Source organism: Suncus etruscus, chromosome 16 (genome assembly GCF_024139225.1).
Source record: "Suncus etruscus isolate mSunEtr1 chromosome 16, mSunEtr1.pri.cur, whole genome shotgun sequence".
In the NCBI taxonomy this organism is placed as follows: Eukaryota; Metazoa; Chordata; class Mammalia; order Eulipotyphla; family Soricidae; genus Suncus; species Suncus etruscus.
Genome location: NC_064863.1, coordinates 60,295,740 through 60,323,521, shown reverse-complemented (window position 1 = coordinate 60,323,521; position 27,782 = coordinate 60,295,740). Strand labels below are relative to the sequence as shown.

Genomic DNA, 27,782 nt, shown 5'->3' with positions numbered 1-27,782 from the left:
GTGATTCCTGAGTGCAGAACTAGGAGAAATCTGAGCATCACCAGATGTGGCCAAAAAAACAAAATATATAACTATTTTTTCAGTGACTCCCTCCTTTCATCTTTAAAAAATGATTTCTTCACTGAACTTCGCTGGATCTCAGATGCCAGCACCCTTCTGCCTCTCTACTCTGCTGTCCTGCATTTTCGGCCTGATTTCACCCTTGGTGCGGCTCATCAGCCAGCCTGCCTTCCTGTGAACTTTCCGGGGAGTCTGCCTTCCCGTGAACTTTCCGGGGAGTCTGCCTTCCCGTGAGCCTTCCGTGGAGGTGAGTCGACACGCCCAGAAAGGGAGGAGCCACTGAACTTCGCTGGATCTCAGATGCCAGCACCCTTCTGCCTCTCTACTCTGCTGTCCTGCATTTTTGGCCTGATTTCATCCTGGGTGCGGCCCATCTGCCAGCCTGCCTTCCTGTGAGCCTTCCGTGGAGGTGAGTCGACACGCCCAGAAAGGGAGAAGCCGGAGGAGCACGGTTGCTCCGCTCCCCTTCGCGACGGTGCACAGCATTTAGCCAATGAATACAATCACAACACGTAGAAAAACACGCAGTACTAGTGTGACAATGGGGAAACAACATGGGCCAGTGCCAGACATAGAGAATGAAGATGGCAACTCTGATGACTTGAACATGATCAACCACCTAGTCAGTCTCTCAGATAAGGAGTTTAGAGTTGCAATATGGAACATGTTCAAAGAACTCAAACAAAGTATAGAAGAGAAAACTAAAAAGAATCAGGAGAATATGAAGATAGAAATGAGAAAACTCCAAACGGAAATTTCAGATCAAATAACAGGTCTGAGAAACTCAGTAGATGAATTGAAGAAAAACATGTTTGAGATTTCCCACAGGTTAACAGCAGCTGAGGATAGAATCAGTACACTGGAAGATGAGATACATAACAATTACATACAGCAGAAGAAATTGGAAAAAAGCCTCAAAGCAAATGATCAAACAATGGAAAAATTACTCAAAGAATGGGAACAGATGAAAATAGAAGTCTATGATAAGCTCAACAGAAACAACTTAAGAATCATTGGAGTCCCAGAGACTCAGGAAGAAAATCTCCGGGAAGAATCAACAGTCAAGAACATCATTAAAGAGAAACTACCAGACAGGCCCTCAGATCAGTGGAATAAGCTTGAATACTCAGAGAATGTTCCCCAGCCATACAATCATCTAATTTTTGATAAAGGAGCAAAAAATCCTAAATGGAACAAAGAAAGCCTCTTCAACAAGTGGTGTTGGCACAACTGGCTAGCCACTTGCAAAAAATTGAACTTAGACCCCCAGCTAACATCATGTACGAAGGTAAAATCCAAATGGATTAAAGACCTCGATATCAGCCCCAAAACCATAAGATATATAGAACAATACGTAGGTAAAACACTCCAGGACATTGAGGCTAAAGGCATCTTCAAGGAAGAAACTGCACTCTCCAAGCAAGTGAAAGCAGAAATTAACAGATGGGAATATATTAAGCTGAGAAGCTTCTGCACCTCAAAGGAAATAGTGCCCAAGATACAAGAGCCACCCACTGAGTGGGAGAAACTATTCACCCAATACCCATCAGATAAGGGGCTAATCTCCAAAATATACAAGGCACTGACAGAACTTTACAAGAAAAAAACATCTAATCCCATCAAAAAATGGGGAGAAGAAATGAACAGACACTTTGACAAAGAAGAAATACAGATGGCCAAAAGACACATGAAAAAGTGCTCCACATCACTAATCATCAGGGAGATGCAAATCAAAACAACGATGAGATACCACCTCACACCACAGAGAATGGCACACATCACAAAGAATGAGAATAAACAGTGTTGGAGGGGATGTGGGGAGAAAGGAACTCTTATCCACTGCTGGTGGGAATGCCGTCTAGTTCAACCTTTATGGAAAGCGATATGGAGATTCCTCCAAAAACTGGAAATCGAGCTCCCATACGATCCAGCTATACCACTCCTAGGAATATACCCTAGGAACACAAAAATACAATACAAAAACCCCTTCCTTACACCTATATTCATTGCAGCACTATTTACCATAGCAAGACTCTGGAAACAACCAAGATGCCCTTCAACAGACGAATGGCTAAAGAAACTGTGGTACATATACACAATGGAATATTATGCAGCTGTCAGGAGAGATGAAGTCATGAAATTTTCCTATACATGGATGTACACGGAATCTATTATGCTGAGTGAAATAAGTCAGAGAGAGAGAGAAAAACGCAGAATGGTCTCACACATTTATGGGTTTTAAGAAAAATGAAAGACATTCTTGCAATAATAACTTTCAGACACAAAAGAGAAAAGAGCTGGAAGTTCCAGCTCACCTCAGGAAGCTCATCACAAAGAGTGATGAGTTTAGTTGGATAAATAACTACATTTTGAACTGTCCTAATAATGAGAATGTATGAGGGAAATTGAGAACCTGTTTAGAGTACAGGCGGGGGTCGGGTGGGGAGGAGGGAGACTTGGGACATTGGTGATGGGAATGTTGCACTGGTGATGGGTGGTGTTAAAAAAAAAAAAAGAAAAAGTATAAAAGATGCACTACAATTTAGGATTAACTGGAAAAAAAAAAGAAATTGTCATAATATATAATAGAAAATATTCTTAAAAAAAATGATTTCTTTAAGCATCGTGGTTACAGAAATGTTCAGTTGGGTTTCAGTCATAGAATGTATATTAACCTTCACTAATGCAACTCCCCTGCCACCAATGTCTCCCATTTTCCTCTTACCACTCACCCTCTGCCTGCCATCTCTAGGCAGGCATTCTGCTTCTCTCTTGCTCTTTCCTTTCTGACATTGTGGTTTGCATTACTGTTAATAAGGGGTACCATGCTTATCACTTTATCCCTTTCAGTACCTAATTCTTGAAAAGTGATCAGTTCTATCATTGTCATGGTAGTTGTCAGTGCAGTTATTTCTCTGTACTCACCACTCTTTATAGAAAGCTTCATATCATGGGCTGGTCCTTTCGGCTCTCATCTCTAGTCTCTGAATATTATCAGACTGTCTCTTTTTTTTTTAATCCCATAAATGAGACTATTCAGTATCTATCCCTCTTCCTCTGAATCATTTCACTCAACATACCTCCATGTCCATCCAGGTATAGTCAAATTCCATGACTCAATTTTTCCTAACAGCTACATAGTATTCCATTATGTAGATGTACCAGTTTCTTTAGCCATACATCTGTTTTCAGGCACCTGGGCTGTTTACAATACTGGCTATGATAAATAGTGCTTCAATGAATATAGGAGTGTGGACAGAATTTTTGTATTGTTTTTGTGTTTCTAGGATATATCCCTGAGAGGTATTGCTGGATCACATGGGAGCTCATTTCCAGTTTTTTGAGGAATATCCATATTGTTTTCCAGAAAGGTTGTATTAGATGGAATTCCTATCAACAGTGACCCCGCATCCATGTCAGCACCTGATTTTTGTTCTTTGTGATATGTGCCAATCTCTGTGGCATGAGATGATACCTCATTATTGATCTGCATCTCCTGATGATTAGTGATGTGGAGCATTTTTTCATGTACCTCTTGGCTATTTCTTCTTTGAGGAAATGTCTGTTCATTTCTTCTCTCCATTTTTTAAGGTTTTTTTTCTTTGAGTTCTGTCAGTACCTTGTATATCTTAGATATTAGATGCTTATCAGATGGGTATTGGGTATAATCGTTTCTCCTATTCTGTGGATAGCTTTTGCATCCTAGTTGGTTTCCTTTGAAGTGCATAAGTATTGCCATTTTAATGATGTTAATCCTCCCAATCCATGATACATGGATACAGGGTACATATCTCCATTTCCTTGTATCCTCTTTTCTTTCTCTTTTTTTCTTTTTGGGTCACACCTGGCAGCACTCAGGGATTCCTCCTGGCTCTATGCTCAGAAATCACTCTGGCAGGCTTGGGGGACCATATGGGAGGCTGGGATTTGAACCACCTACCTTCTGCATGCAAGGCAAACGCCTTACCTCCATGTTATCTCTCTGGCCCCCTCTTTTAATTCTTTAAGCATTATTTTGTAGTTTTCTTTGAACAGGTCTTTCACCTGTTTAATTTAGTTGACTCCAAAGTACTTGATTGTAGCACTATTGTGAATGAGACTGTGTGTGTGTGTGTGTGTGTGTGTGAGAGAGAGAGAGAGAGAGAGAGAGGCAGCACTTAGGAGTTACTCCTGGCTCTGCACTCAAGAATCACTCTGCAAATTCTCAGGACACCATATCAGATACTGGGGTTCAAACCGAGGTCAGCTACATGCAGGGCAAAAACCTTAATCATTGTGCTATGGCTCTGGCCTCAGGATTTTTTTTGTTGTTGTTGTTGTTGTTCACACCTGGCAAAGCTCAGAAATTGTTCCTGGCAGGCTTGGGGGACTATATGGGATGCCGGGAATTGAACCCAGGTCAATCCTGGGTCAGCCATGTTCAAGCAAATGCCCTACCCATCTTTTTGGCCCGATGGATTGTTTTTTTAATGTCTATTGCTTCTCTACCATTAGAAGGCCATAAAAGTGGCTCCCTCATTTTAAAAGCAGAATTTTTCTAAAACATCAAGTACAGGTTAAGTATATTTTAAAAAACTACATTTGTATACTAAGCACATATGAGAGGAATGATTAATTTTATACTGACCTAAAATAAATCTATGCTTAATTTTAAATTATAACTACTCATCTTAAGTTCTTAAGATAAGTATGTCTAATGGAAATTTTTCTATTCCTTATATATGTAAATCAAGAATACTCTTACTCTACTACCCATAAAAATGAAATTAGGGCCAGAATAAAATATTGGTCACAGTACTTACCTTGCACACAGCCAATCTGCACAGGCAGCACTTATGAGTGACTCCTGGCTCTACACTCAGAAATTGCTCCTGGCAGGTTCAAGGGACCATATGGGATGCCAAGGATCAAACGAGGGTTGGTCTCAGGTAGGCTGCGTGCAAGGCAAATGCGCTACCCACACTGCTATTGCTATGGCCCAAGTCCTTGCTTTTGTTTGTTTGTTTGTTTGTTTGTTTTTGGGGAGTCACACCAGCAGCGCTCAGAAGTCGCTCCTGGCAGGCTCGGGGAACCATATGGGATGCCGGGATTCGAATCACTGGCCTTCTGCATGCAAGGCAAACGCCTTACCTCCATGCTATCTCTCCAGCCCAAGTCCTTGCTTTTTAAACAATAATTTTTTTATGACATATACCCCCAAAATATTTTTCATGTACAAACTATGGTTTTCTCTTACTTTTTCTGTTTTCTTTTTCTTTTCCTTCTTTTTTTTTTTTTCTTTTTTCGAGCTACATCCTGTAGTGCTCAGGGGTTACTTCCTTCTGGCCCTGTGCTCAAAAATTGCTCCTGGCAGGCTCGGGGTACTATAGGAAATGACAGGGATCGAACCCAGATCCGTCCCAGGTTGGCTGCGTGCAAGGCAAACACCATGCCAATGTGCTATCACTCTGGCCCCAAACTATGATTTTCTTAAGAACATGGACTAACAGGGGCCAGTACAATAACAAAGCAGGGAAGGTATTTGCCTTGCACACTGCCACCCAGTTTGATCCCCAGCTTCCCATATGGTCACCTGAGCAAGGCCAGGAATAAGCCTTGAGTGCAGAGCCAGGAATAAACCCTGAGCACCTCCAGATGTGGCCCAAAATCAAAAACAACAAAAAAGAAAACAAACAATAAGAAAATAGAAAAACAAAGACAAACAAAATGGCAATATATGGAATCATTTGGCGGTTGAAAGTCTTCAGCAAGATCACAATGTGCTCAAAAACTCTTTAACCTAGGGAAGGAAAAAATATATTAACATAATATCCTGAGATACCTAATATGCATCTTTACTTAAAAATTTAATATAGGGGCTGGAGCAGTGGCATTTGCCTTGCACACGGACAGACCTTGGTTCAATCCCCGGCCAGGAGCAATTTCTGAGTGCATAGCCAGGAGTAACCCCTGAGCGTCACCAGGTGTGGCCCAAAAAAAGAAAATAAATAGTAATATAATTTTGTTTTTGGGGAGTTTACAGTTTTTCATTTCATATTTTTTATTTGTTATTTTGAGGATCAATATACAAGCATTCTAATTTGTACAATTTTTAATGTTTTGGTTACTTTTGGGAGCCACATCTGATGATGATCAGGGATTACTCCTGACTCTGCAGTCAGGAATTACTCCTGACAGTGCTTGGGGGAGCATATTAGATGCCAGGGATTGAACTTGGGTTAGTTGCATGCAAAGCAAATAAATGCCTTACTTGCTGTCCTATTGCTCTGGTCCCTAATTTGTACAAATTCTACTTTTTGGTTTTTGGTTTGGGGCCACACCAGTGACACTCAGGATTACTCCTAGCTATGCACTCAGAAATCACTCCTGGGCTGTAGAGATAGCACGGCAGTATGGCATTTGCCTTGCATGCAGAAGGACAGTGGTTTGAATCCCGGCATCCCATATGGTCCCCTGAGCCTGCTGGGGGCGATTTTTGAGCACAAAGCCAGTAGTAACCCCTGAACGCTGCCGGGTGTGACCCAAAAAACAAAAACAAAACAAACAAAAAAATCACTCCTGGTTTGGGGGACCATATGGGACACCGGGGATCAAACCGAGGTCCATCCTGGGTCAGCCACGTGCAAGGCTACCTTACCGCTGTGCTACTGCTCCGGCCCAAAAGTATAATATAAATTTAAATAAAAATTTTAATATATTAAATAGACCCAACAGAACACTTACATTCAAAGAAATATTAATAAACATACAGCTATTTATAGACAAATAGCCCATAATACTATGATAAAACACACTATATTTTCACCTGATTAATAAAGTATTCTAGTAGCTATAACCCTAATTTTATAATCTACTTAAATATCAAACAACTGATCTGTGTAGGTTTAGCATTGATAAGAATAATTAACTGCAACAATTTAAGGAACTCTGAAAGTTCACATATATACAAAAGTTGTACTTTTTCTGAAGCACAATTTTAGATTTTATATATATACTCTGCAATGTAAACTAACCAATATCACAATGCAGCAATTTTATTGTTTATGTTATTCTAGACTACACAGTTCTCTTTAAGAGACAATATTTACTGCCTTGTAAAAATACCGTAAAAAATGGCCCAGAGAGATAGCACAGCGGCGTTTGCCTTGCAAGCAGCCGATCCAGGACCAAAGGTGGTTGGTTCGAATCCCATCCCGGTGTCCCATATGGTCCCCGTGCCTGCCAGGAGCTATTTCTGAGCAGACAGCCAGGAGTAACCCCTGAGCAATGCCGGGTGTGGCCCAAAAACCGAAAAAAAAAAACAAAAAAAAAACCAACCTTAAAAAGAATGCCAGTTGCCAGTATTATTAATAAAAACTAGCAAAAACAACAACAAAAAGGTGTCGGAGAGGTAGCACAGCGGTAGGGCGTTTGCCTTGCATGTGGCCGATCTGGGAGGGACCCGGTTGGAGTCTGGCATCCCATTTAATCCCCAGTCTGCCAGGGGCAATTTCTGAGTGCAGAACCAGGGGTAAACCCTGAGTAACCACCAGGGGTGGTCCAAAACCCAATCAATCAGTCAACCAATCAATAAAGTTAAAAAAAAAAAAAAAAAGAGATGATTCAGTAACAACTCAGAATAGTCAAAGCAATCCTGAGGAAAAAAAATAAATAAAGGCATCAAAAAATGTTAAGTCCATCCAATGAAGAAAAAGTCTGTCAGGAAAAAGTGTTAAAAACTAATAGCAAAATGGAAAAGAGGAACTTGATCAAAATTTAGGATCACTCATAAAATTAATTTAAGGTGACTTAAACACCTGAATTAGACCTCAAGCTATAAACTACATAAAAGAAAACAGGTGTGAAGCTCCAGGTCCTAGATACAATATTGATAACACACATGGAGATTCAAAAGAAAAAACAGAACTACATAATATCATAAAATTAGGGGTCAGATCAGTGTTGCAAACGGTAAGGCATCTGCCTTGCATGTGCAAGCCTAGGATGGACCTTGGTTCAACCCCACTGCGTCCCATATGGTCCCCCCAGCCAGGAGCGATTTCTGAGCTCATAGCCAGGAGTAACCCCAGGGCGTCACCGGGTGTGGCCTCAAAACTAAAAACAAACAAAAAAAAAAAAGACCATAAAATTAGCAATCTTCTATATAGCAAAAGATACAACATAAAAAATTAGAAGATATTAGCCCATCATATGCTACTCGGATTTCTTTTTATAGATTTTTAAACTTCTCACTTTAACTACAGCCACAAAGCCAGAGTCTAAAAAATCTAATTCACCCTACAATTTTTTTTTTTTTTTTTGGTTTTTGGGCCACACCCGTTTGACGCTCAGGGGTTACTCCTGGCTATGTGCTCAGAAATCACCCCTGGCTTGGGGGGACCATATGGGACACCGGGGGATCGAACCGCGGTCCGTTCCTTGGTAGCACTTACAAGGCAGACACCTTACCTCTAGCGCCACCTTCCCGGCCCCTCACCCTACAATTTTAACATTTAATGTAACACAGCTTTTTTGTTGCAAACTTTTCTTTTTTTTTTTTGGTTTTTGGGCCACACCCATTTGACGCTCAAGAGTTACTCCTGGCTATGCGCTCAGAAATCGCCCCTGGCTTGGGGGGACCATACCTCTAGCGTCACCTTCCTGGCCCCGCAAACTTTTATTCTTATGGCTGGATAGACAAAACAGCACATAAGGCACTTGCCATATAAATTATGGTCAACCTGCATTGAATCTCCCAAACCCAGTGAGGAATGATCCCTGAGCAGAGTCAAGAGTAAGTACTAAGCTCAGCCATTGGTTACCCAAATACCAAAACCAAAACAAAATTATTATTACGAGATAATTACATCTACTATAAACAAGACAAAACAAACATTAAAGACTGTTTAAATCTACCTTTTCAACCAGACTGTCATGTTTGTCTTTGAAGTCTTCATTAACATCCAGTGTTAAAATAGGCACTTCTTCTAGATAATCAAAGTTAGTTCTGTTTGGAAATAGGAAGAAATATATATAATCAGAAAATAAGTAAGAGGGCCAGAGAGAGATAGCATGGAGTAGGGCATTTGCCTTGCATGCAGAAGGATGGTGGTTTGAATCCCACATCCCATATGGTCCCCCGATCCTGCCAGGAACAATTTCTGAGCGTAGAGTCAGCAGGAACCCCTGAGCGCTGCCAGGTGTGACCCAAAAACCAAAAAAAAAAAGTAGTAAGAGAAACATTAAAAACCTAATTCTTGTATTATCCTCAAATCAAAAAGTTACTATAATAATATTAAAGTTAGCTTTAAGAACTGTATCTGGTAGCCTCTTCTTTTTCTCCTACCTTTTTTAATATCTTAAAGTCTTAGATATAAAATATATAAAACTGTGTTCGATTCCCAACACCACATATGGTCTAAGCACTGCCAGAGTGATTCCTGTGCAGTGAGGAGTAAGCCCAGAGCATTGCCAGATGTTGCCTCAAAACAAACTACAGGGCCCGGAGATATAGCACAGTGGTGTTTGCCTTGCAAGCAGCCGATCCAGGACCTAAGGTGGTTGGTTCGTGCCTGCCAGGAGCTATTTCTGAGCAGACAGCCAGGAGAAACCCCTGAGCACCGCCGGGTGTGGTCCAAAAACCAAAAAAACCCAAAAAACTACAACTATACACACACACACACACACACACACACACACACACACACACACACACACACACACACACACACAACTGCACACACAATTTTAAAACTCTAATTTTTAAAAATCAAAAATATTCCATGACATTCCCCTCTCCTCCCCTTCCCTTCTTTCCTCTCTTCTTTCCATCTCCCTTCTCTCCCCTTTCTTCCTTCTGGTCCCATCCTTCTCTCATTTTCTCTCTTCCCTTTCCCTTCTCTCTCCCTTCCTTATCCTTCCCCTTATCCCTTTTTCTTTTCTCTTCCTCTTTTCCTCTCTTCCTTTTCTCTACTCCCCTCCACATGTCCTCCCATTCCTCCCTTTCTCATTCTCCTTTACCATTTTCTTTCCACTCCCTCTGTCAATCTATCTCTTTCATGAGGGGCATTACAGTCTCTGCGGTCTATATACTCCTCCTCCCATTATCCAAATATTCCTTTAATGGGTCATAAAATAGTAATTTTGGACAACAACCCCTGGTTTGCAGTCACCCTTTCTTCCCCCTCTTTCTTTAAAGAAGAAAAAGAAAAAAAAAATTCCATGACATAGGAAATTTTTTTCATTTTTAAACAAAATCTGCTGGTGGGGGGCGCTGCTGGCTCTGCACTCAGAAATTGCTTCTGGTAGGCACTGGGGACCATATGGAAAGCCAAGATTTGAACCACCATTCATTCTGTATCAGCTGCATGCCAAGCAAACGTCCTACTGCTGTGCTATCTCTCCAGCCTCGAAAGACTGTATGTACACTAGTATGATTGAATGTGAAGCAAGAGCTGACAACTTAAACATCCATACTTTTTTTCTTTTTCTTTTCTATTCTTTTCTTTTTTCTTTTTTTTTTATTTTTGAGCCACACCCAGCGGTGCTCAGGGGTTACTCCTTGCTATCTGCTCAGAAATAGCTCCTGGCAGGCTCGAGGGACCATACTGGACGCCGGGTCTTGGATCAGCTGCTTGAAGGCAAACGCCGCTGAGCTATTTCTCCGGCCCCTCAAACATCCATACTTTTAACAACTACTTTATATACCTCTTCCACCTCCCAAGAGTTTTTTTTTTTTTGGTTTTTTTTTTTTTTTTTTTTTTTTTTTTGGTTTCTGGGTCATACCCGGCAGTGCTCAGGGGCCACTCCTGGCTCTATGCTCAGAAATCGCTCCTGGCAGGCTCGGGGACCATATGGGATGCCGGGATTCGAACCACCGTCCTTCTGCATCTAAGGCAAAACACCTTACCGCTGTGCTATCTCTCCGGCCCCACCTCCCAAGTTTTAATTGAAGTAACAATTTTAAAATATCTTAAAATTTTCGGAGGGGAAAAAAAAATTCTCTTTGGCACTGAAGATTAGCTCAGCAGCAGAGCATGTATCTTTTGTGAGTGAGGCCCTAGGTTCAATCCCTTTAGGTGAAGAGGAGTAGGAGCTGGAAAGAGTATAGGGGTTAACGGCATTTGTCTTGCATACAAATGACACCGGTCCAGAAAAGTTCCCCTCAGTGTCACCAGGAAAGATTCCTGAATACAGGGTCAGGAAAGATAACTTAAGCAAAGAGCCAGCATAGCCACTGAGTGCCACTTGGCAAGACCAAACACTCCCACTCACCAAAAATTCTCTATGAAAAGAAAAAAATCTAAATAAGTACACACACATATATGCATATATGTATTTATTTCCTTTTTTCATTTATTGCAGAATTCTAATTATTATGTCATCTTCACCACTGGGGGAATATTTGCTACAATGCTAATAATAAAGAAAATGATGGGGTTCGAGTGGTGGCGCAAGCCATAGGGCATTTTTCTTGCACACGCTTACCTAGGAAAGACCATGGTACAATCTCCTAGCATCCCATTTGGTCCCCCAAGCCAGGAGCAATTTCTGAGCACATAGCCAGAAGTAACTCCTGTGAGTCACCAGGTGTGCCCCCCCCCAAAATAATAATAATAATAAAGAAAATGAATAAAAATTAAAAATTAGGGACCAAAGTGATGGTTGCCCCAGTTCTGATCCTGGACTCTCCATATGGTCCCCTGAGCCTACCGGAAGTGATTCCTGTGGCAAGAGTAAGCCCTGATCTTCACTGAATGTAACCCAAATACAAAACAAACAAACAAAAAATTACAGGTTTGGGGGCCTAGAGTGATAGTACAGCAGACAGGTCATTTGTCTTGCACACAACCCACCCAGATTGGATCCCCAGCAACTCTTATGGTCACCAGAGCAATACCAGGAGATATTACTGAGTGCAGAGTTAGAAGTCCCTCAGTTCTGCAGGTGTAGCCCAAAACAAAAACAATATTTACATGTTTTGGTTTAAAATTTAAAAATTAAAAAAATGAATAGTAAATTAAGAAGTCTTACTTGAGTGTTCTATGTTGAAGCCAGCTTTCATGCTTATGGTGAAGTTTCTGTAAATATTCAAGAGGAATGCCTTGCTCTTCATTTCTTCCCCGTAAATATATTCTATTCAAGCATTTCTAAAATCAAACAGTAAAAGAGATAAAGTGCCAAGAACAATAAATTCTTCTGTCATTACATTTTTTTTTCTCCAGTATCTCTGACTCGATTATAGTCGTCAAATTTCTACATGTTCCTTCTAGAAAGCAAAAACAGTTTGTTTTTCCTCTTTGTACTTTCAATCATTTATTTGGGGTTCTAAACCAATTTTTACTCTCGGGGAAAGTCTATAAATTTTTGGCATCTATATTTGAAATTTACTGTCTAAAATACATTTAGTAAAAAGAGAAAAAAGTGCAGAATACAAACTGTGCTTCAGGGCTGGAGAGATAGTACAGTGGGTAAAAGGCTTTTCTTTCACAACTGACCCATGTTCAAACCCCAGTACCACACAATAATCCAAACCCCACCAAGAATGATTCTTGAATACAAGATCACAAGTAGAATCTGAGCACACTGAGTGTGAATCCCCCCAAAACTTATTTGTGGGATATAAAGAAAACCAGAAATAATATTGTAATACCTAGAGACAATAGAAACAAAGGTCAGAAGGTATAGCCCAGGATAGAAAGCTCGCCACAGAGCGGTGACTGTAGCTAGAGTAGAGAAGGGTCTACCAAGATAATGATGGTTGGAACAGATTGCTCTAGCTAAGAACTTGGAACTGAAAGGGGAAAAACAACAGGCAAGGCAACCCTTCAACAATAGTACAAACCACAGGATCATAAAAGAAGAGCAAAAGAGAGAGAAGCAAACAGTCTGCCCTAGAGCAAGGCAGGAGTACGGGTAGGGATGGAAGGGAAATGGTAAAGGGAAGGTGTACTGGTGAAAGATAATGTATACAGTATGACTAAAACCCAACAATGAACAATTTTGTAACCATGGTGCTTAAATAAAGCAATTCAAATGTAAAATAAACAAACCCAAACTGTGCTTGTTCTAAGTCTATTATAAATTTTCCTCAAAATATTAAATAATTCTTTAATTAAATGGTATAAAGACATTGATAAGAATTCTAGTAAAATCATATTTAGGCATATGCATATCAACTCTAATTATTTCTAGCAAAATGAAATTATTAGTAATTGTTCCTTTTCTATTTGCATTTAATATTTTTTATAATTAAAGACAAAAATCACAGGGCCAGTGTTACATTAAGGGGTATTTGCCATGTACACAGCTGACTCAGTTTGATCCTTGGCATTCCATATGGTTCCAACCGAGCTGCCAGAAATTATTCCTACAGGAATAATAATACAGGAAGTAACCCCTGAGCACCATTAAGTGTGGCCCAAAAACAATAAAAAAATTAAAAAGACAAGCCAAAAATCAAAATAAAACAATTTGAGGCCACTGGGTATGGCCAAAAAAAAACCCAAAACACAAATATTGAAAATTGTTAAATTCTGGCTTAACATTCCAAATAAAAATTTGGAATCAGGGCCGGAGAGATAGCATGAGGTAAGGCATTTGCCTTTCACGCAGAACGACGGTGGTTCAAATACCGACATCCCATATGGTCCACTGTGTATGCCAGGGACAATTTCTGAGCATAGAGCCAGGAGTAACCCCTGAGCGCTGCCAGATGTGACCCCCCCCCAAAAAAAAAACAATTTTGGAATCAGAAACTTAAATTTTTTGAAAATGCAACTTCAATAAAAACACAGTACACTGGGCCCGGGAGATAGCACAACGGTGTTTGCCTTGCAAGCAGCCGATCCAGGACCTAAGGTGGTTTGTTCGAATCCCGGTGTCCCATATGGTCCCCTGTGCCTGCCAGGAGCTATTTCTGAGCAGACAGCAAGGAGTAACCCCTGAGCACCGCCGGGTGTGGCCCAAAAAAAACAAAAAACAAAAAACAAACAAAAAAAAAAAGTACATTTTTTGAGAAGTCATGAAATGTATATTCATCATTTAAAATTTTTTTTGATTTTTTAAAAATTAAAAGAAAAGAAATGCAAGTACTAAACTCAGAACATTTTTAGTTTGTTTTTGGGGGTCATATCCATTGTCCTAAGGAACTTATTCCTGGTTCTGTGCTCAGGAATTACTCCTGGCAGGCTCAAGGAAGCATATGTGATGTCAGGGATAGAACCCAGGTTGGCCACATTCAAGATGAGTGCCCTACTCACTATACTATTCATCCAGATGCTAAAATAAGAACTTATATATATATTTCTTTTTTTTAATTTTGGTTTTTAGGTCACACCCAGCAGTGTTCAGGTGTTACTCCTGGCTCTGCACTCAGCAGTCACTGCCAGGCTTGGGGGACCATATAAGATGCTGGGGATTGAACTCCGGTCTGTCTCTGATCAGCAGCATGCAAGGCAAATGCCCTACCTCTGTGCTATCACTCCGGCCCCTAATATATATATATTACTTTTATGAAAGTCATTCACTTTGTATTCCTACATTTGTTAAATAATCCCAGGTATAGGCAATAGGCAATAATAGCTATACTAAAATCTACCATAAAGGCAATTTTTTTTTTTTGGTTTTTGGGTCACACCCGGTAGCGCTCAGGGGTTACTCCTGACCCTACACTCAGAAATCGTTCCTGGCAGGCTCGGGGGACCATATGGAATGTTGGGATTCGAACCACCATCCTGCCTGCAAGGCAAACACACTATCTCTATGCTATCTCTCCAGCCCCGCACCCCATAAAGGCAATTTTTAAGTTTGCTCCCTTAAACTGGTCGTCTAATCCTCTTCTCAAAAGCAGAAGCTACAATTGAAAGATATGAAGCCACAAGCAACTATAAAAGACTTTTTGGAAATAAAGTTTGTGATTTAATCAGCAAGCATTAACTGAACACAGACATAGCTAGTAACCCTGTTCTAGGCATTAAAAGTCAGCTGTGATCAAAGCAGGCAAAGTTAGTTGGGGCCAGAGCAATCGTACAGAGGGTAGGGCATTTGTTTGTCTGTCTTGTATGTGGCCGACCTAGATTAAATGCCCATTATCCTATATGGTCCCTAGAGCCCACCAGGAAAGATACCTGAGCGCAGAGCTAGGAATAACCCCATGTGTGGCCCCAAAACAAACAAACAAGCAACAATAATACCTGACCTTTGTAGCAAAGTTCCACCTCCTGAAACCTGGTTTCTTTTATGTATTTACTTAAAGGTAATGCATCAGAGTTGACATTGTTGATCATAGTACATTTGTTTCCAGGTAAGTGAAATCAAAGTTATTGAAAATAAAATAGAAAGAATTGTTTAAAAAAAAAAAAAACAGAAGAGAAGTAATAAAAGAAAAAAGTATGGTAGCAGGGGACAAAAGTGATAGCATAGGGGCCGGAGAGATAGCATGGAGGTAAGGCGTTTGCCTTGCATGCAGAAGGTCATTGGTTCGAATCCCGGCGTCCTATATGGTCCCCATGCCTGCCAGGAGCAATTTCTGAGCATGGAGCCAGGAGTAACCCCTGAGCACTGCCGGGTGTGACCCAAAAACCACACACACACAAAAAAAGTGATAGCATAGTGAATAGGGCATTTGCCTTTCATGAAACCAACCCAGTTTCAATCCCTGGCATCCCATATGGTCCCCTGGAGCCTGCCAGGAGTGACTTTTGAGCACAGAGCTAGGAGACACCTCTGAGCAGGATCAGGTATGGCCCAAAAAAACAAAAACAAAAAGTACAGTAGCAAGTATATTTGTGAACATTATAGTACCTCCAATGAAGCCATGAATACAATGGCAGAAGGTATAGTAAGCTCTTGTTCTTAACTGTTAGGGATGACAGCATCAAACAAAGAAAGTTGTACAAAATTCAAAGAACTATTACTGGGCAGGAGCGGTGGTGCAAGCGGTAGGGCATCTGTCTTGCACATGCTAACCTAGATGAACCATAGTTTGATCCCCCATTTTATCCCCCAGCGTCCCAAAAGGTTCCCCCAAGCCAGGAGCGATTTCTGAGCACATAACCAGTAGTAACCCCTGAGCATCACCAGTATGGCCCAAAAACCAAAACCAAAACTAAACTAAAATAAGAACTATTACTGAAACTGACTTTTAGGGGCATGTACTTCAGTAGGAAGAAAGAAGGTATGGGTGGAAGTGTGCCTGTACTAGCTCCAAGATATCCTGGTCATATCAGCCCCCAAACCAGCATACTTGAAATGTGGTCAGGTCAAATGCGTAGGTTTTTATAGTAGTTGTGACATATTTGAGAGTTCACAAAACTTAAGAAAATGGTGGTAACATAACACTGAAGAGAGAAGCGTTTACAAAAGCATTTCAACATACCTAAATTTCTAGTTTTCGGCAAAAATGGGTGAGCCAAAGTACGATAAGTAGGGCACTTGCCTTGCAAATCCACAGCACCTAGGAGGACTACTAGGAGTAATTCCTGAGTGCTGAGCCAGGAGTAATAGGGTGTGGCCCAGGAAAATAAACAAACAAAAGTAGAAAATTGGGGACAGAGCAATAGCACTGCAGGTCAGCATTTGCCTTGTATATGGCTAATTCAAGTTCAATCCCCGAAATTCCAAATGGTCCCCGAGCCTGTCTGGAGAAATTAGATCTAAGCATAAAGCCAGAAGTAACCGGAGCACCACAAGGTGAGGCAAAAACAAAAACAAAACAAAAAAACGCGCTCGAGCACACATTCACACACACACACACACACACACACACACACACACACACACACACACACACACACACACACACACACACAAACAAAAACGAAAAAGTAAAAAACTGGACATTTTTAATTTAAACCAACCAAAAAAAAAAGTAGAAAACTGGCATTTCTAATTTGGTTAAAAGGGATGAAATTGAACTAAACTGTCTTGAGAAACTGCATTAATATTAAAAATATTGGTAAACATTTTTAAATTTTAAATGAAACACACTTATACTATGTCTCACCTCTGGAGTGGCCCGAAGATAAATGATTCCATCTAGTTCAAGACTTTGACCAAATTGGTTATTCATCCAGTCATGCCAGTCTTGGTAAATTGTCCATTCTGTTTCATTCATGCATTCAGACTCATATAAATTAGATGCGAATATATACCTGAAACAAAGTCTACATCAATACACAAATCTTTTCCAGAAAGCAGAGAGAACTGGACAAAAATTTAATCTATTAAACGGACATGGAAAGTTCTAAAACTTTCTGGCACTGGATGCTTTAGAGAACATTTTAAATAATGATAGGGGGGGGTATCTCTAACTTTGAGAAATATGATCTTGATCTGCAGCTTTTTAAAAATGTCCTGTGGAGATGAAGGGCAGAGCCTGATCTCTGCCACGCAATTTTCTTTTCTTTTTTTTTTTCTTTTGGTTTTTGGTGCCACACAGGCAGTGTTCAAGATTATTCCTGACAGCCTCAGGGGATCTCTGGGATACCAGGAACTGAACCCGAGCCTTGTCCCAGGTCAGCCACGTGCAAGGCAAATGCCCTGTGCTGTGCTCAATGTGGAGTACAAAAAACCTGAATTTAAAAAAAAAAAAAAAAAAAAGGAAAGGGGCCAGAGAGATAGCATAGTGGTAGAGTGTTTCTTGCACACAGCCAACCCAGAATGGACAGTACTTCAATTCCCATCATCCCATATGGTCCCCTGAGCCTGCCAGGAATGATTTCTGAGCACAGAGCCAGGAGTAACTCCTGCGTACTGCTAGGTGTGACGCTAAAATAAATAAAAAAAAGTTAGAAACCTGAATTTGATGCTTGGTACTGTATGGTCCTCTAAGCCTAGAGTAATCCATAAGCATTAGTGGAGAGTGTTCTGTGACTATAATATAAACAAACAATAAAAAAAAAATATAGGGCCCGGAGAGATAGCACAGCGGTGTTTGCCTTGCAAGCAGCCGATCCAGGACCAAAGGTGGTTGGTTCAAATCCCGGTGTCCCATATGGTCCCCCATGCCTGCCAGGAGCTATTTCTGAGCAGACAGCCAGGAGTAACCCCTGAGCACCGCCGGGGGTGGCCAAAAACCAAAAAAAAAAAAAAAAAGAGAGAGAACTGGAATAAAAGTACAGTGGGTATGGTACTTGTTTTGCAAACAGACAACCTGGGTTTAATCCTAGGAACTCCCTGTGGTCACCCAAGCTCAGCTAGGAATAATCCCTAAGCACAGAGCCAGGAGTAAACCCATAGTACTGACAAGTGTGGCTCAAAATCAACATAATAATAAAAGGAAAAGAAAAAAGAAAACAACCATAAATACAAAATTAATAATAGTAATAGTAAATAAGGAGCCTTGTTCTTCAAATCCAAGTTCTCCCTTGAAATACATATCATCTGCTTGTCTGTTTCTTTGATTGCTTGTGTTTTTAACTCTGGAAAAGCCTATGTTTCTCTCTTGAACACCAACCTCTCTCTTTCTCATCCCTCCCATCTTTCTAAATAAGTTTCAATAAAAACTATATTACTATAATGATGAAGATGATGATGACAATATAAAGAAATCCTGAGACCAAAAAGTTTGAAGACCTTTAGTCAAAACTCTAAGCGTTAAAAAAAATTCAGGGCTGGAGCAAATAGCACATTTGCCTTGCATGAAGCCGACCCAGTTTGATTCCCGGCATTCCATATGGTCTCCTGAGCCTGTCAGGATAACCCAAGTGCCCAAAAAACAAACAAACAAAAACCCCAAAGGTTCAAAATATCCTAGCAGAGGTCAGAGTGATAGCACAGCTAGTATATTTGCCTTGACAACAGCTAACCCAAGTTTGATGATCCTTGGCATCCTTTGAATTTTTTTTTTGTTGTTGTTTTTGTTTTTGTTTTTGGGTCACACCCGGCAGCGCTTAGGGGTTACTCCTGGCTGTCTGCTCAGAAATAGCTCCTGGCAGGCACGGGGGACCATATGGGACACCGGGATTCGAACCAACCACCTTTGGTCCTGGATCGGCTGCTTGCGAGGCAAACACCGCTGTGCTATCTCTCCGGGCCCGATCCTTTGAATTTTTAAGCCTGCCAGGAATAATTCCTGAGCTCTACTGAGTGTGACTCCCAAAACAAAACAAATCAAAACAAAATCCCAACAAAGGTAATTTTGAGACAAGATAACAGGATGTTTGATATCCTATTCTAGGTAAAGTGTATAGGTAAACAGATCGAGATTTAACCAGAGCAGATAGATTAATGTGGGAGGCGCCCCACACATGCAGGAACCCATACTTTTTGCTGTTGGGCCACAACCAGCATTGCCTGGGAGTGTCACATGCTTGGGAGACCTCATGGGATACTGGGGATCAAACCTGGGTCACTTTGTACAAGTTAAGCACCCTCATTGATCTCTCTGGTCTCTCAAGAGGAGAGAGAGCTGGAGGGAAAAAAAATTTGGATATGATGACCTTCATATTCCCTTCAGTTCCCATAAATGTAAGGATTGTAAGTGCAAGACTTCCCTAATGCTGTTAGTACAATTCTGAGAAGATGACAATTCATTTTCATATACCTGTCACTATATACAGATCGTTCGAAAAATAATACAGGTTTTTCCGCATCTTTGAGCTTTCCATTAAGAGAAGCAAGCTGAGCTCTTATTCGACTGAGACAGGCGTAAGATTGGAAGGTAAAAGACCACCGTTCAGGTTTCTCATACATCATTTGAAGAACATTCCCACCACTTTTCTGAGACGCTGTCAGTTCCTATTTAGGATTGAAAACAGAGAAACAAAAAGCAAGTTAATATTTTTAGAAGACAAAAAAGTGGGGCTAGGGCCACTTGTCTTACATGTGGCTGACTCAAGTTCAATCACCCCTGCGCCCTTATGGTCCCCCCAAGCTGACCAGGAGAAATCCTTGAATGCAGAGCAAGGAATAACCATGAGTATGGCTGTGTGTGACCCTAAAACCAAAAATATAAAATAAATAACTACTGCCCAGAAGAAGATATAGTTAGATTTGAAAATCTAATTTGAAAAGCAACCAAAAACTCAAGAGTAGTAATTGCTTATCCTTTACACCAAGACTTGAATTTTCTTTTGTATTCATACCTCAAATTCATCTTGAGTACTTTGAACATTGCACCACCTGGCAACAGGTTCAGGAACCACTTCCCAATCCTCAGAAACTTGTTTAAGGATATTCACAAAAGTTGACTTCCCTGCAGCTGTTGTGGAAAAAAAAAAAGTTTTTTAATTGAGGGAAAAAATTTACTAGAAAAAAAGACCAAAATGATCAACTATAACAAAAGGTATAACAATATCAAATCCAAAAGCATTTTTATTCCCTAAACTTTCTATAGGAATGCATATAAGCTACAAGATAGTCTAAAAAAATAAACTATAACATCATTGTGAGGGCAATAAATGAGGATCATTTACTGTATTACTTGTTCTTCTTTGGGCTTTTTTGTTTGTTTTATTTGTTTTATTTTTGGTTTTGTTTGGTTTTGTTTTTTGGGCTACACTCTGGTGCTCAAGAAACCATATATGGAGCTGCAGCTAGAGTAAAACTGAGTAAGCTGCATTCAAGACAAGCACCCTACCCACTGAACTATCATTCAAGCCCAATTATTATAACATCATCATATGGCACTGCATATGTCTAACAAAGTAAGATTTCTGCAAAGCACTTCCTACAAACAATGGTTGTTTTCTCTACTTTACTTTTATGGTTCTGTGTATATACTATCTAACACTTTTTTGTCTGTATTTTTTTTTAAGGTAGCTGGTGTAGTACAGAGAAACCAGCTTTCCTTCAGAGAGAAGTGCTTTGGTGAGGAGAAGAAAAATCCCTTCATACTTGAATATTTTCTAATTGCTTATTTATTGTATTCTGAGGTATAGTGTAGGTACAGAGAAGTCATCACCTCAGATGGCAGCTTTTAAAAGATATTTTTTCCCTCAACATCATGATTCCTTTAACATGTTTTCAGCATTCCCAGGTAGGCCAAGGTGTCCTACAGAAAAACCTTGGCGTTTGCCTTGCAATCAGCCGATCCAGGACCAAAGGTGGTTGGTTCAAATCCCGGTGTCCCATATGGTCCCCCGTGCCTGCCAGGAGCTATTTCTGAGCAGACAGCCAGGAGTAACCCCTGAGCACTGCCGGGTGTGGCCCAAAAACCAAAAAAAAAAAAAACCCAAAAAAAAAAAGAAAAGAAAAACCTTGGGTTGAGCCGGAGACATAGCATGGAAGTAAGGCGTTTGCCTTGCATGCAGAAGGACAGTGGTTTGAATCCCGGCATCCCATATGGTCCCCTGTGCCTGCCAGGGGCGAATTTTGAGCATAGAGCCAGGAGTAACCCCTGAGCACTGCCGGGTGTGACCCAAAAACAAAAAACAACAACAACAAAAAAAAAAAAAACAGAAAAAAAACCTTGGGTTGGACCTACAGGGGTTCAGGGGTTCTGGCTGGTGTTAACAGAAGGGAGGGCAGTGCTGGTGTGCGACTAGCCATGGAGAAAGCAGACTTGGCTGGTGTGGTACAGAGAAGCCAGTTTGTTGTTGTTTTTCTTTTCTTTTTTTTTTTTTTTTTTTTTTTGGTTTTTGGGCAACACCCGGCGGTGCTCAGGGGTTACTCCTGGCTGTCTGCTCAGAAATAGCTCCTGGCAGGCACCGGGGGACCATATGGGACACCGGGATTCGAACCAACCACATTTGGTCCTGGATTAGCTGCTTGCAAGGCAAACGCTGCTGTGCTATCTCTCCGGGCCCAGAAGCCAGTTTGTTTACATGCGTATTCCTGACTGCTCGCCCTAAGCAGAAAGTTCCTTTCAGGATCTATTTTTGGAGGTTTATTCATTATATCTGGTTCTCAATTCCAACAGTTTAATGAAGATCTAATAAAGTGCTAGGTTCTACCTTAAAAAAAGAGAGGTATCTTTTTACTTTTCTTCCTAGTTCATTAGTCTTTTATATTGGGTGGTATAGATGCTGCAGCATGGCACAGTGAGTGAAATAGTTTTGGCGTGATGATAAAAATATACTATACATTTACTATCCTAAATTCTTTTTTTTTTGTTTTGTTTTTGTTTTTGTTTTGTTTTTGGGCCACACCCGACGGTGCTCAGGGGTTACTCCTGGCTGTCTGCTCAGAAATAGCTCCTGGCAGGCACGAGGGACCATATGGGACACCGGGATTCGAACCAACCACCTTTGGTCCTGGATCTGCTGCTTGCAAGGCAAACGCTGCTGTGCTGTCTCTCCGGGCCCTTTTTTTTTTTTTTTTTTTTTTTTTTGGGTTTTGGGTTTTGGGTCACACCCGGCAGCTCTCAGGGGTTACTCCTGGCTCTACGCTCCCTGCTCCTGGTAGGCTCGGGGGACCAAATGGGATGCCAGGATTTGAACCACCGTTCTTTTGCATACAAGGCAAACGCTCTACCTCCATGCTATCTCTCCGGCCCCCTATCCTAAATTCTTAAATTTAGAAATACATTAAACACAGTAACACCAGCATGTACCAACAGTGGTTTAACTTGAATGAATGTGGTTTAATTAACACAAATTACAACATCATAGTCACTGATTAAAAGAAAGGAGGAATGGCCTTAACTGGGATACTACTGATATGTAGCACTTAAAATAGTTATGTAATCATAATCCCTATGACCACCACACCCTTCATCTAAGAAAACACCAAACATGGTTACATTAAATACCTCTGGTCAGCATATTATGTCTCTGTCTCAGTCTCTCTCCACATGGTTCCCCAAAACTGCCAGGAATGATTCTCAAGCATAGTGCTGAAAGTAGCCACATTCTCAAGCATAATGGCACTGACAGTTGCCACTGAACAAAACACCAAGCAGGACTGGGAAGATAATATAGTGAGTAGGGCCTTTGCCCTGCAAAAAGCTGAACAGGGTTTTTATTATTTGTTTCTGTGTGTGTGTGTTTTTTTTAATCCAGGCTGCCATATATCCCAAGCACCAGCAGAAGTGATCCCTGAATGCAGAACCAAAAGTAAGCTTGACTAGTCAAGAGAAACCAAGAAACCGAAAGCAAACACTAGAATAACAGCAACTGGTACAGTCATAGGTTCTAAAGAGTGTGATAAATTGAGGGGTGGAGATAATAAAAACAATGGCACAAAGGCAATAATCATAAAGATCAAGTAACAAAGTCAGTCGTGACCAAAGTAAAATTTAAAACATAAAAAAACGTTAAATCTCTGCAAGCCAATGTTAGGCAAGTGGAATGAGCAAGTGGGGCCTGGCAGGAGGGAGGAGAAACCAAAGCCCCCAATGAAAAGTCACAGAAATGTCAAGACACCCCCACCCCCAGCAAATGGGTGCAGATGTTTCCCAGCTGCTTCCTTACCTATGTTGCCCTCGATGGAAACCTTCTTGATGCGGATCCCCTCTGAGCTGCTGGCAGGAGACGTGCAGCTCCTCTTGGGGGGACTGGCCATTGCGACGGGTCGCGGAGAGAGGAAGAGCTGGGCAGGGACGCGGGAGCGACAGCCGCCTTCCCCCAAAGCACTGAGCACGCAGGGAGGTTGCAGCGACGCTCGGGTCTCCGGGCCAGCAGGGCTCCAGATTCAATTTTGGCGCGCAGAGGAGCCGCAGAGGGGCGGGGCGTGACGCAGCAGCCCGCCAGGGAGGCCACGCCCCCTTTCCGCGGCCTGCGAAGCCACCAGCGGCAAGCAGCCCCGGGCTTGCGGGACCCGGCTTCGCTCCCGCGACCGCTTCCGGAAGAGACGTCCAGCCCCGCGGGAGCAGGCGCAGGCGCAGAAGAGATCCTGTCTCTTCCCGCGCCCCAGGGCACACCGGGAGTGTAGTTTCCGGAGTCAGGGAGGCGCAGGGGCGCTGGGGTGGGGCCTGCCCTGGATCCCGCCTGAAGCGGGACTTGGCGAGTCGCCCCGGTGGTGTGTTGGCTGATAAGACCTAGCATGTGGGCTGAACTGATTAAGACGTGAACCTTGGAATTTGCCCGGGAAAAACTATGTGAAAAGCTAAGGAACTCTGAGCAGGCTACTTACTCTAGGTGACAGGTGGCACTCCAGCAGAACGCCCAGCACTGGGTCAGGGCTTTTCTAAGCACGAGTAATGCAGTTCTGGAGGTCGGACCGGTTGTGGCATTTATTTGCCTTTGAAGGCGTCTGCGTGTTTCAGAAGGGTTCCAAGTGCATGCCAGTCAGGTGGCTCCTGCTTGAGCCTTTTTTTAGCAAACACTTCCAGACTTCTCTCCCACTAGATTTAGGCCCTAGGCCTAGCCTAGCGTCCTCTCTGACTACACAAACCATATTGATCCTGGTAACTGTACACCTGGGCAAAATATCCATTTAACCAACTATATTGTGATGAGTGGTCTGTGTTCTGGACTTTGGAGGAGGGTTGTGGTTTTTTTGGGGAAGGAGCACAAGCATGAAATAAGTTAGACCTAATTTCCCACTCATATAGCTGGTGGGTGATACAAAAAATAAAAGCAAAGCACCTTTTGGGAAACAAGGTTGTGGGGTGGAAAGGACACTTGGCAGTGACAGGGGCTTCCTCTCAAGACTGCTCAGGGTTCACTCCAGCTCATAGGTACATAGGCAGAGCTGAGGCTAGAACCAACAGCAGTGTGCAAAGCAAGTACCATAATCCCTCCCACTTCAGAAAAAGAACTTTTTTAAAGGCACCTTCCTGATTTTTGTCCACAATTCCTTATCCAAAGTTTTTGGACTTCAGAAGTCGCAAATATATGATGAACTATATATCATCTATAAGAAATGTGCAACAATTAATTAAAAAGGGGGAGCTGGGACAGGTAGGGGATTTGCCTTGTCCATAGCTGACCTGGGTTAGTGGGTTAGATCCCTGGCAACACATATGGCCTCCAGCCCAGCAGGAGTGATCCTGAGTGCAGAGCCGATCATAAACCCTGAGCACCACTGGATGTGGCCCCAAACTAACACAAATAAGAAATGTTTATATAATGGGCCCGGAGAGATAGCACAGCGGCGTTTGCCTCGCAAGCAGCCGATCCAGGACCAAAGGTGGTTGGTTCGAATCCCGGTGTCCCATATGGTCCCCCGTGCCTGCCAGGAGCTATTTCTGAGCAGACAGCCAGGAGTAACCCCTGAGCACCGCCGGGTGTGGCCCAAAAACCAAAAAAAAAAAAAAATAAAAAATAATAATAATAATAAAAAAAGAAATGTTTATATATTAAGAAAACATCTTGTAAAATAACCTACATTCAGCCAACCCTCCTGCACTGGTAATAAATCAAGTACACCAGTATTTTTCCATCCAACATTTACAATAATTTAAAGTTAAAGATTATTAATCTGAAGTCAGGCTGTTCTGAACTAAAGAACAGGTTTTATAGTCTGAATTTTTTAGCTATTAGAATTGCAGATTTAATGGTACTGAAGTATCTCAGGGGTCTTAAACTCCTGGCCCACGGACCATTTGCAGCCCTCCGTACAACATTTTGTGGCCCTGCCTTAGAGGAATCTTTTTTCGTTTTGTTTTGTTTTAGTTGTTTGGGTCACACCCCCCAATGTTCGCTTACTACTGACTTTGCACTCAAGAATCACCCCGACTTTGCCTCCTGTGGCCCCCAGGTAAATTGAGTTTGAGACCCCTCAATCATAAAATCTTACCACCTTAAGCTTTCTTCCAGAAATGTTACTACTCATTCCATTGAAAGGTTATTTTTCTCCTGTGGGAATGCTGGCACAGACTGAGAGCCCTGAAAAATAAGTTAAGAAAATTTTAAGCTGGAGCCGGAAAGATAGCACATTGGTTGGGCATTTGCCTTGCATGCTGCCGACCCAGGACGGAAAGTGGTTCGAATCCCAACATCCTATTTGGTCCCCAGTGCTACCAAGGTAGATTTCTGAGCACTGAGCCAGGAGTAACCCCCTGGGCGCCGCTGGGTGTCACCCAAAAAGGAAAAAAGAAAAATTTAAACCAACTCAACAAGTAATAAATAAAACTTTACGAGATAAAAACTTTCTTTATGGGGCTGGAGAGATAGCATGGAGGTAAGGCATTTGCCTTGCATATGGAAGGTCGGTGGTTTGAATCCTGGCATCCCATATGGTTCCCTGAGACTGCCAGGAGTGATTTCTGAGCATAGAACCAGGAGTAACCCCTGAGCCCGGTCGGGTGTGACCTCCGGAAAAAAAAAAAAAAAACACAACTTTCTTTATGATAGTTCAATATGCGAACACATGTTTTGTGTGTAGGAGGTCCAGGTTTGATCCTTGGTACCAGTCTCCACAAAGCGCTTCTCAGAGCAACCCTGGCACTGCGAGGTAGCCCCGAAACAAGAGAAGCAAAGGAGGGAAAAAAATAAAACAGTAATCACAATTAGAAATAGTTAAGAGTTGCCGCTTGGCCTGCTGCACCTTACCGCAAGTGATGGGAGGCGATGAGAACCACTGGCAGTGGAACCCATCACACAACCTCGAGACCAGGAAGCGGGGAAAATTGACTTCGGGGGTCCTGGTCATGCATGTGCTAGGAGTTGGGGTTGTCCCCGGCTCTAGGATTTGCCAAATTTACATATGAAGATTATCAGAATACCGCAAACCCGCATCAATCACCAACCTCTAGTAGCAATCTGGCTTAGGAGGGCTGACAGATAAATTAACAGAGACCCAGGTCTTTTTGTTTTTGGGCCACATCCAGCAGTGCTCAGGGGTTACTCCTGGCTGTCTGCTCAGAAATAGATCCTGGCAGGCACAGGGGACCATATGGGACACCAGGATTCAAACCAACCACCTTTGGTCCTGGATCGGCTGCTTGCAAGGCAGGTCTTTAATTGCAGTGATATACCAAACTTTCCTCAAAGTACAGTACCAGGCCATACAGGTCGATTGGTATTTGGGCTCTTGAATGGCAAAGCCTGTGTGATGATGCAGGTTAGATTCCTCTTGTACGAAGGCTATTTACTCTCAAAAGTGACATTTCCAGTGAGGGTTTTCAAACTTCTGAATGTGAATACTCTAGTAACTAGTGACCAATGCAGCTGGAGGTCTCAACCCTGTTTGAAGTCGAAGAGATCATGTTTATTCATGATCATATAAACTTATCTGTTCTCTGTGGCCAGAATCCTTGGAGGCCCCAATGAGGATAGGTTTCAGGTTCATTTCCCTCCCATGTCTGATGCTTATGACCGGAAAATAAAGCATATAGCTCACAGTATTTGGAACCAAATGGGAGAGCAGCGAGAGCTTCAGGAAGGCACCTATACCCAACTTTGAGACCGTGACAAAATGTCATCTGTTGCAAAAACTGGGAGCAGATGCTGTTAGCATGAGCACAGTACCAGAAGTTATAGTTGCAAGACACTGTGGACTCCGAGTCTTCTGGTTTTCTCTTATCACTAATAAAGTCATCCTGGATTATGGATCCTTGGAGAAGGTCAATCACAGGAAGTCCTAGAAACTGGGAAACAAGCGGCACACAAATTGGAGCAGTTTATCTCCAGTCTTATGGCAACCATTCCACCAGCTAATCAGGCTTGAAGTAAGCTGATGTCTCCTCCATGACATTCAAGTATCGGCTATCCAAGTAACTTTAGGCCCTTGGGTCATGTGATCCCTAGGTAATGGCAGAAAGGAAAGGATAATCTCTTCTATCTTTCATCAGGCCCTTCTAGTTCGAGGTTCACTTCTAGAAAATCAACTACTAAAAAAGTTTACATCTCTGTTCCCCCCGACCCACCTCCCCCCAGGAATGGGAGCCCAGGCTCTCCATCTCCACATCTGCAGAT

The 27,782-nt window shown here is 42.0% G+C and overlaps 1 protein-coding gene and 1 pseudogene across 1 annotated transcript; one reads left to right on the top strand and one right to left on the bottom strand.

Annotated features, from left to right (window-relative positions):
* Positions 1–5,140: 5,140 nt before the first annotated feature.
* DCK (deoxycytidine kinase) lies at positions 5,141–23,484 on the bottom strand. The gene is made up of 7 exons (XM_049789921.1): positions 23,394–23,484; positions 20,127–20,242; positions 19,586–19,779; positions 17,045–17,192; positions 12,073–12,188; positions 8,956–9,046; positions 5,141–5,839 (listed from the first exon to the last, which is right to left on the bottom strand). The coding sequence occupies exons 1-7, from the start codon at positions 23,482–23,484 to the stop codon at positions 5,813–5,815; spliced, it is 783 nt and encodes a 260-aa protein (XP_049645878.1). The 3' UTR covers positions 5,141–5,812.
* A 637-nt stretch (positions 23,485–24,121) lies between these two features.
* LOC126032171 (purine nucleoside phosphorylase-like) lies at positions 24,122–27,534 on the top strand (annotated as a pseudogene).
* The last annotated feature ends 248 nt before the right edge of the window (positions 27,535–27,782 follow it).

Bases quoted from the DNA above. Each gene is read 5' to 3' on its own strand.
- DCK (XM_049789921.1), bottom strand. From the start codon at position 23,484: ATGGCCAGTCCCCCCAAGAGGAGCTGCACGTCTCCTGCCAGCAGCTCA. The intron at 19,780-20,126 runs GTATGAATACAA...AATCCTAAATAG, and splicing joins GTACTCAAGATGAATTTGAG to GAACTGACAGCGTCTCAGAA. The intron at 17,193-19,585 runs GTATATGAAAAT...ACTTTGTTTCAG, and splicing joins CGATCTGTATATAGTGACAG to GTATATATTCGCATCTAATT.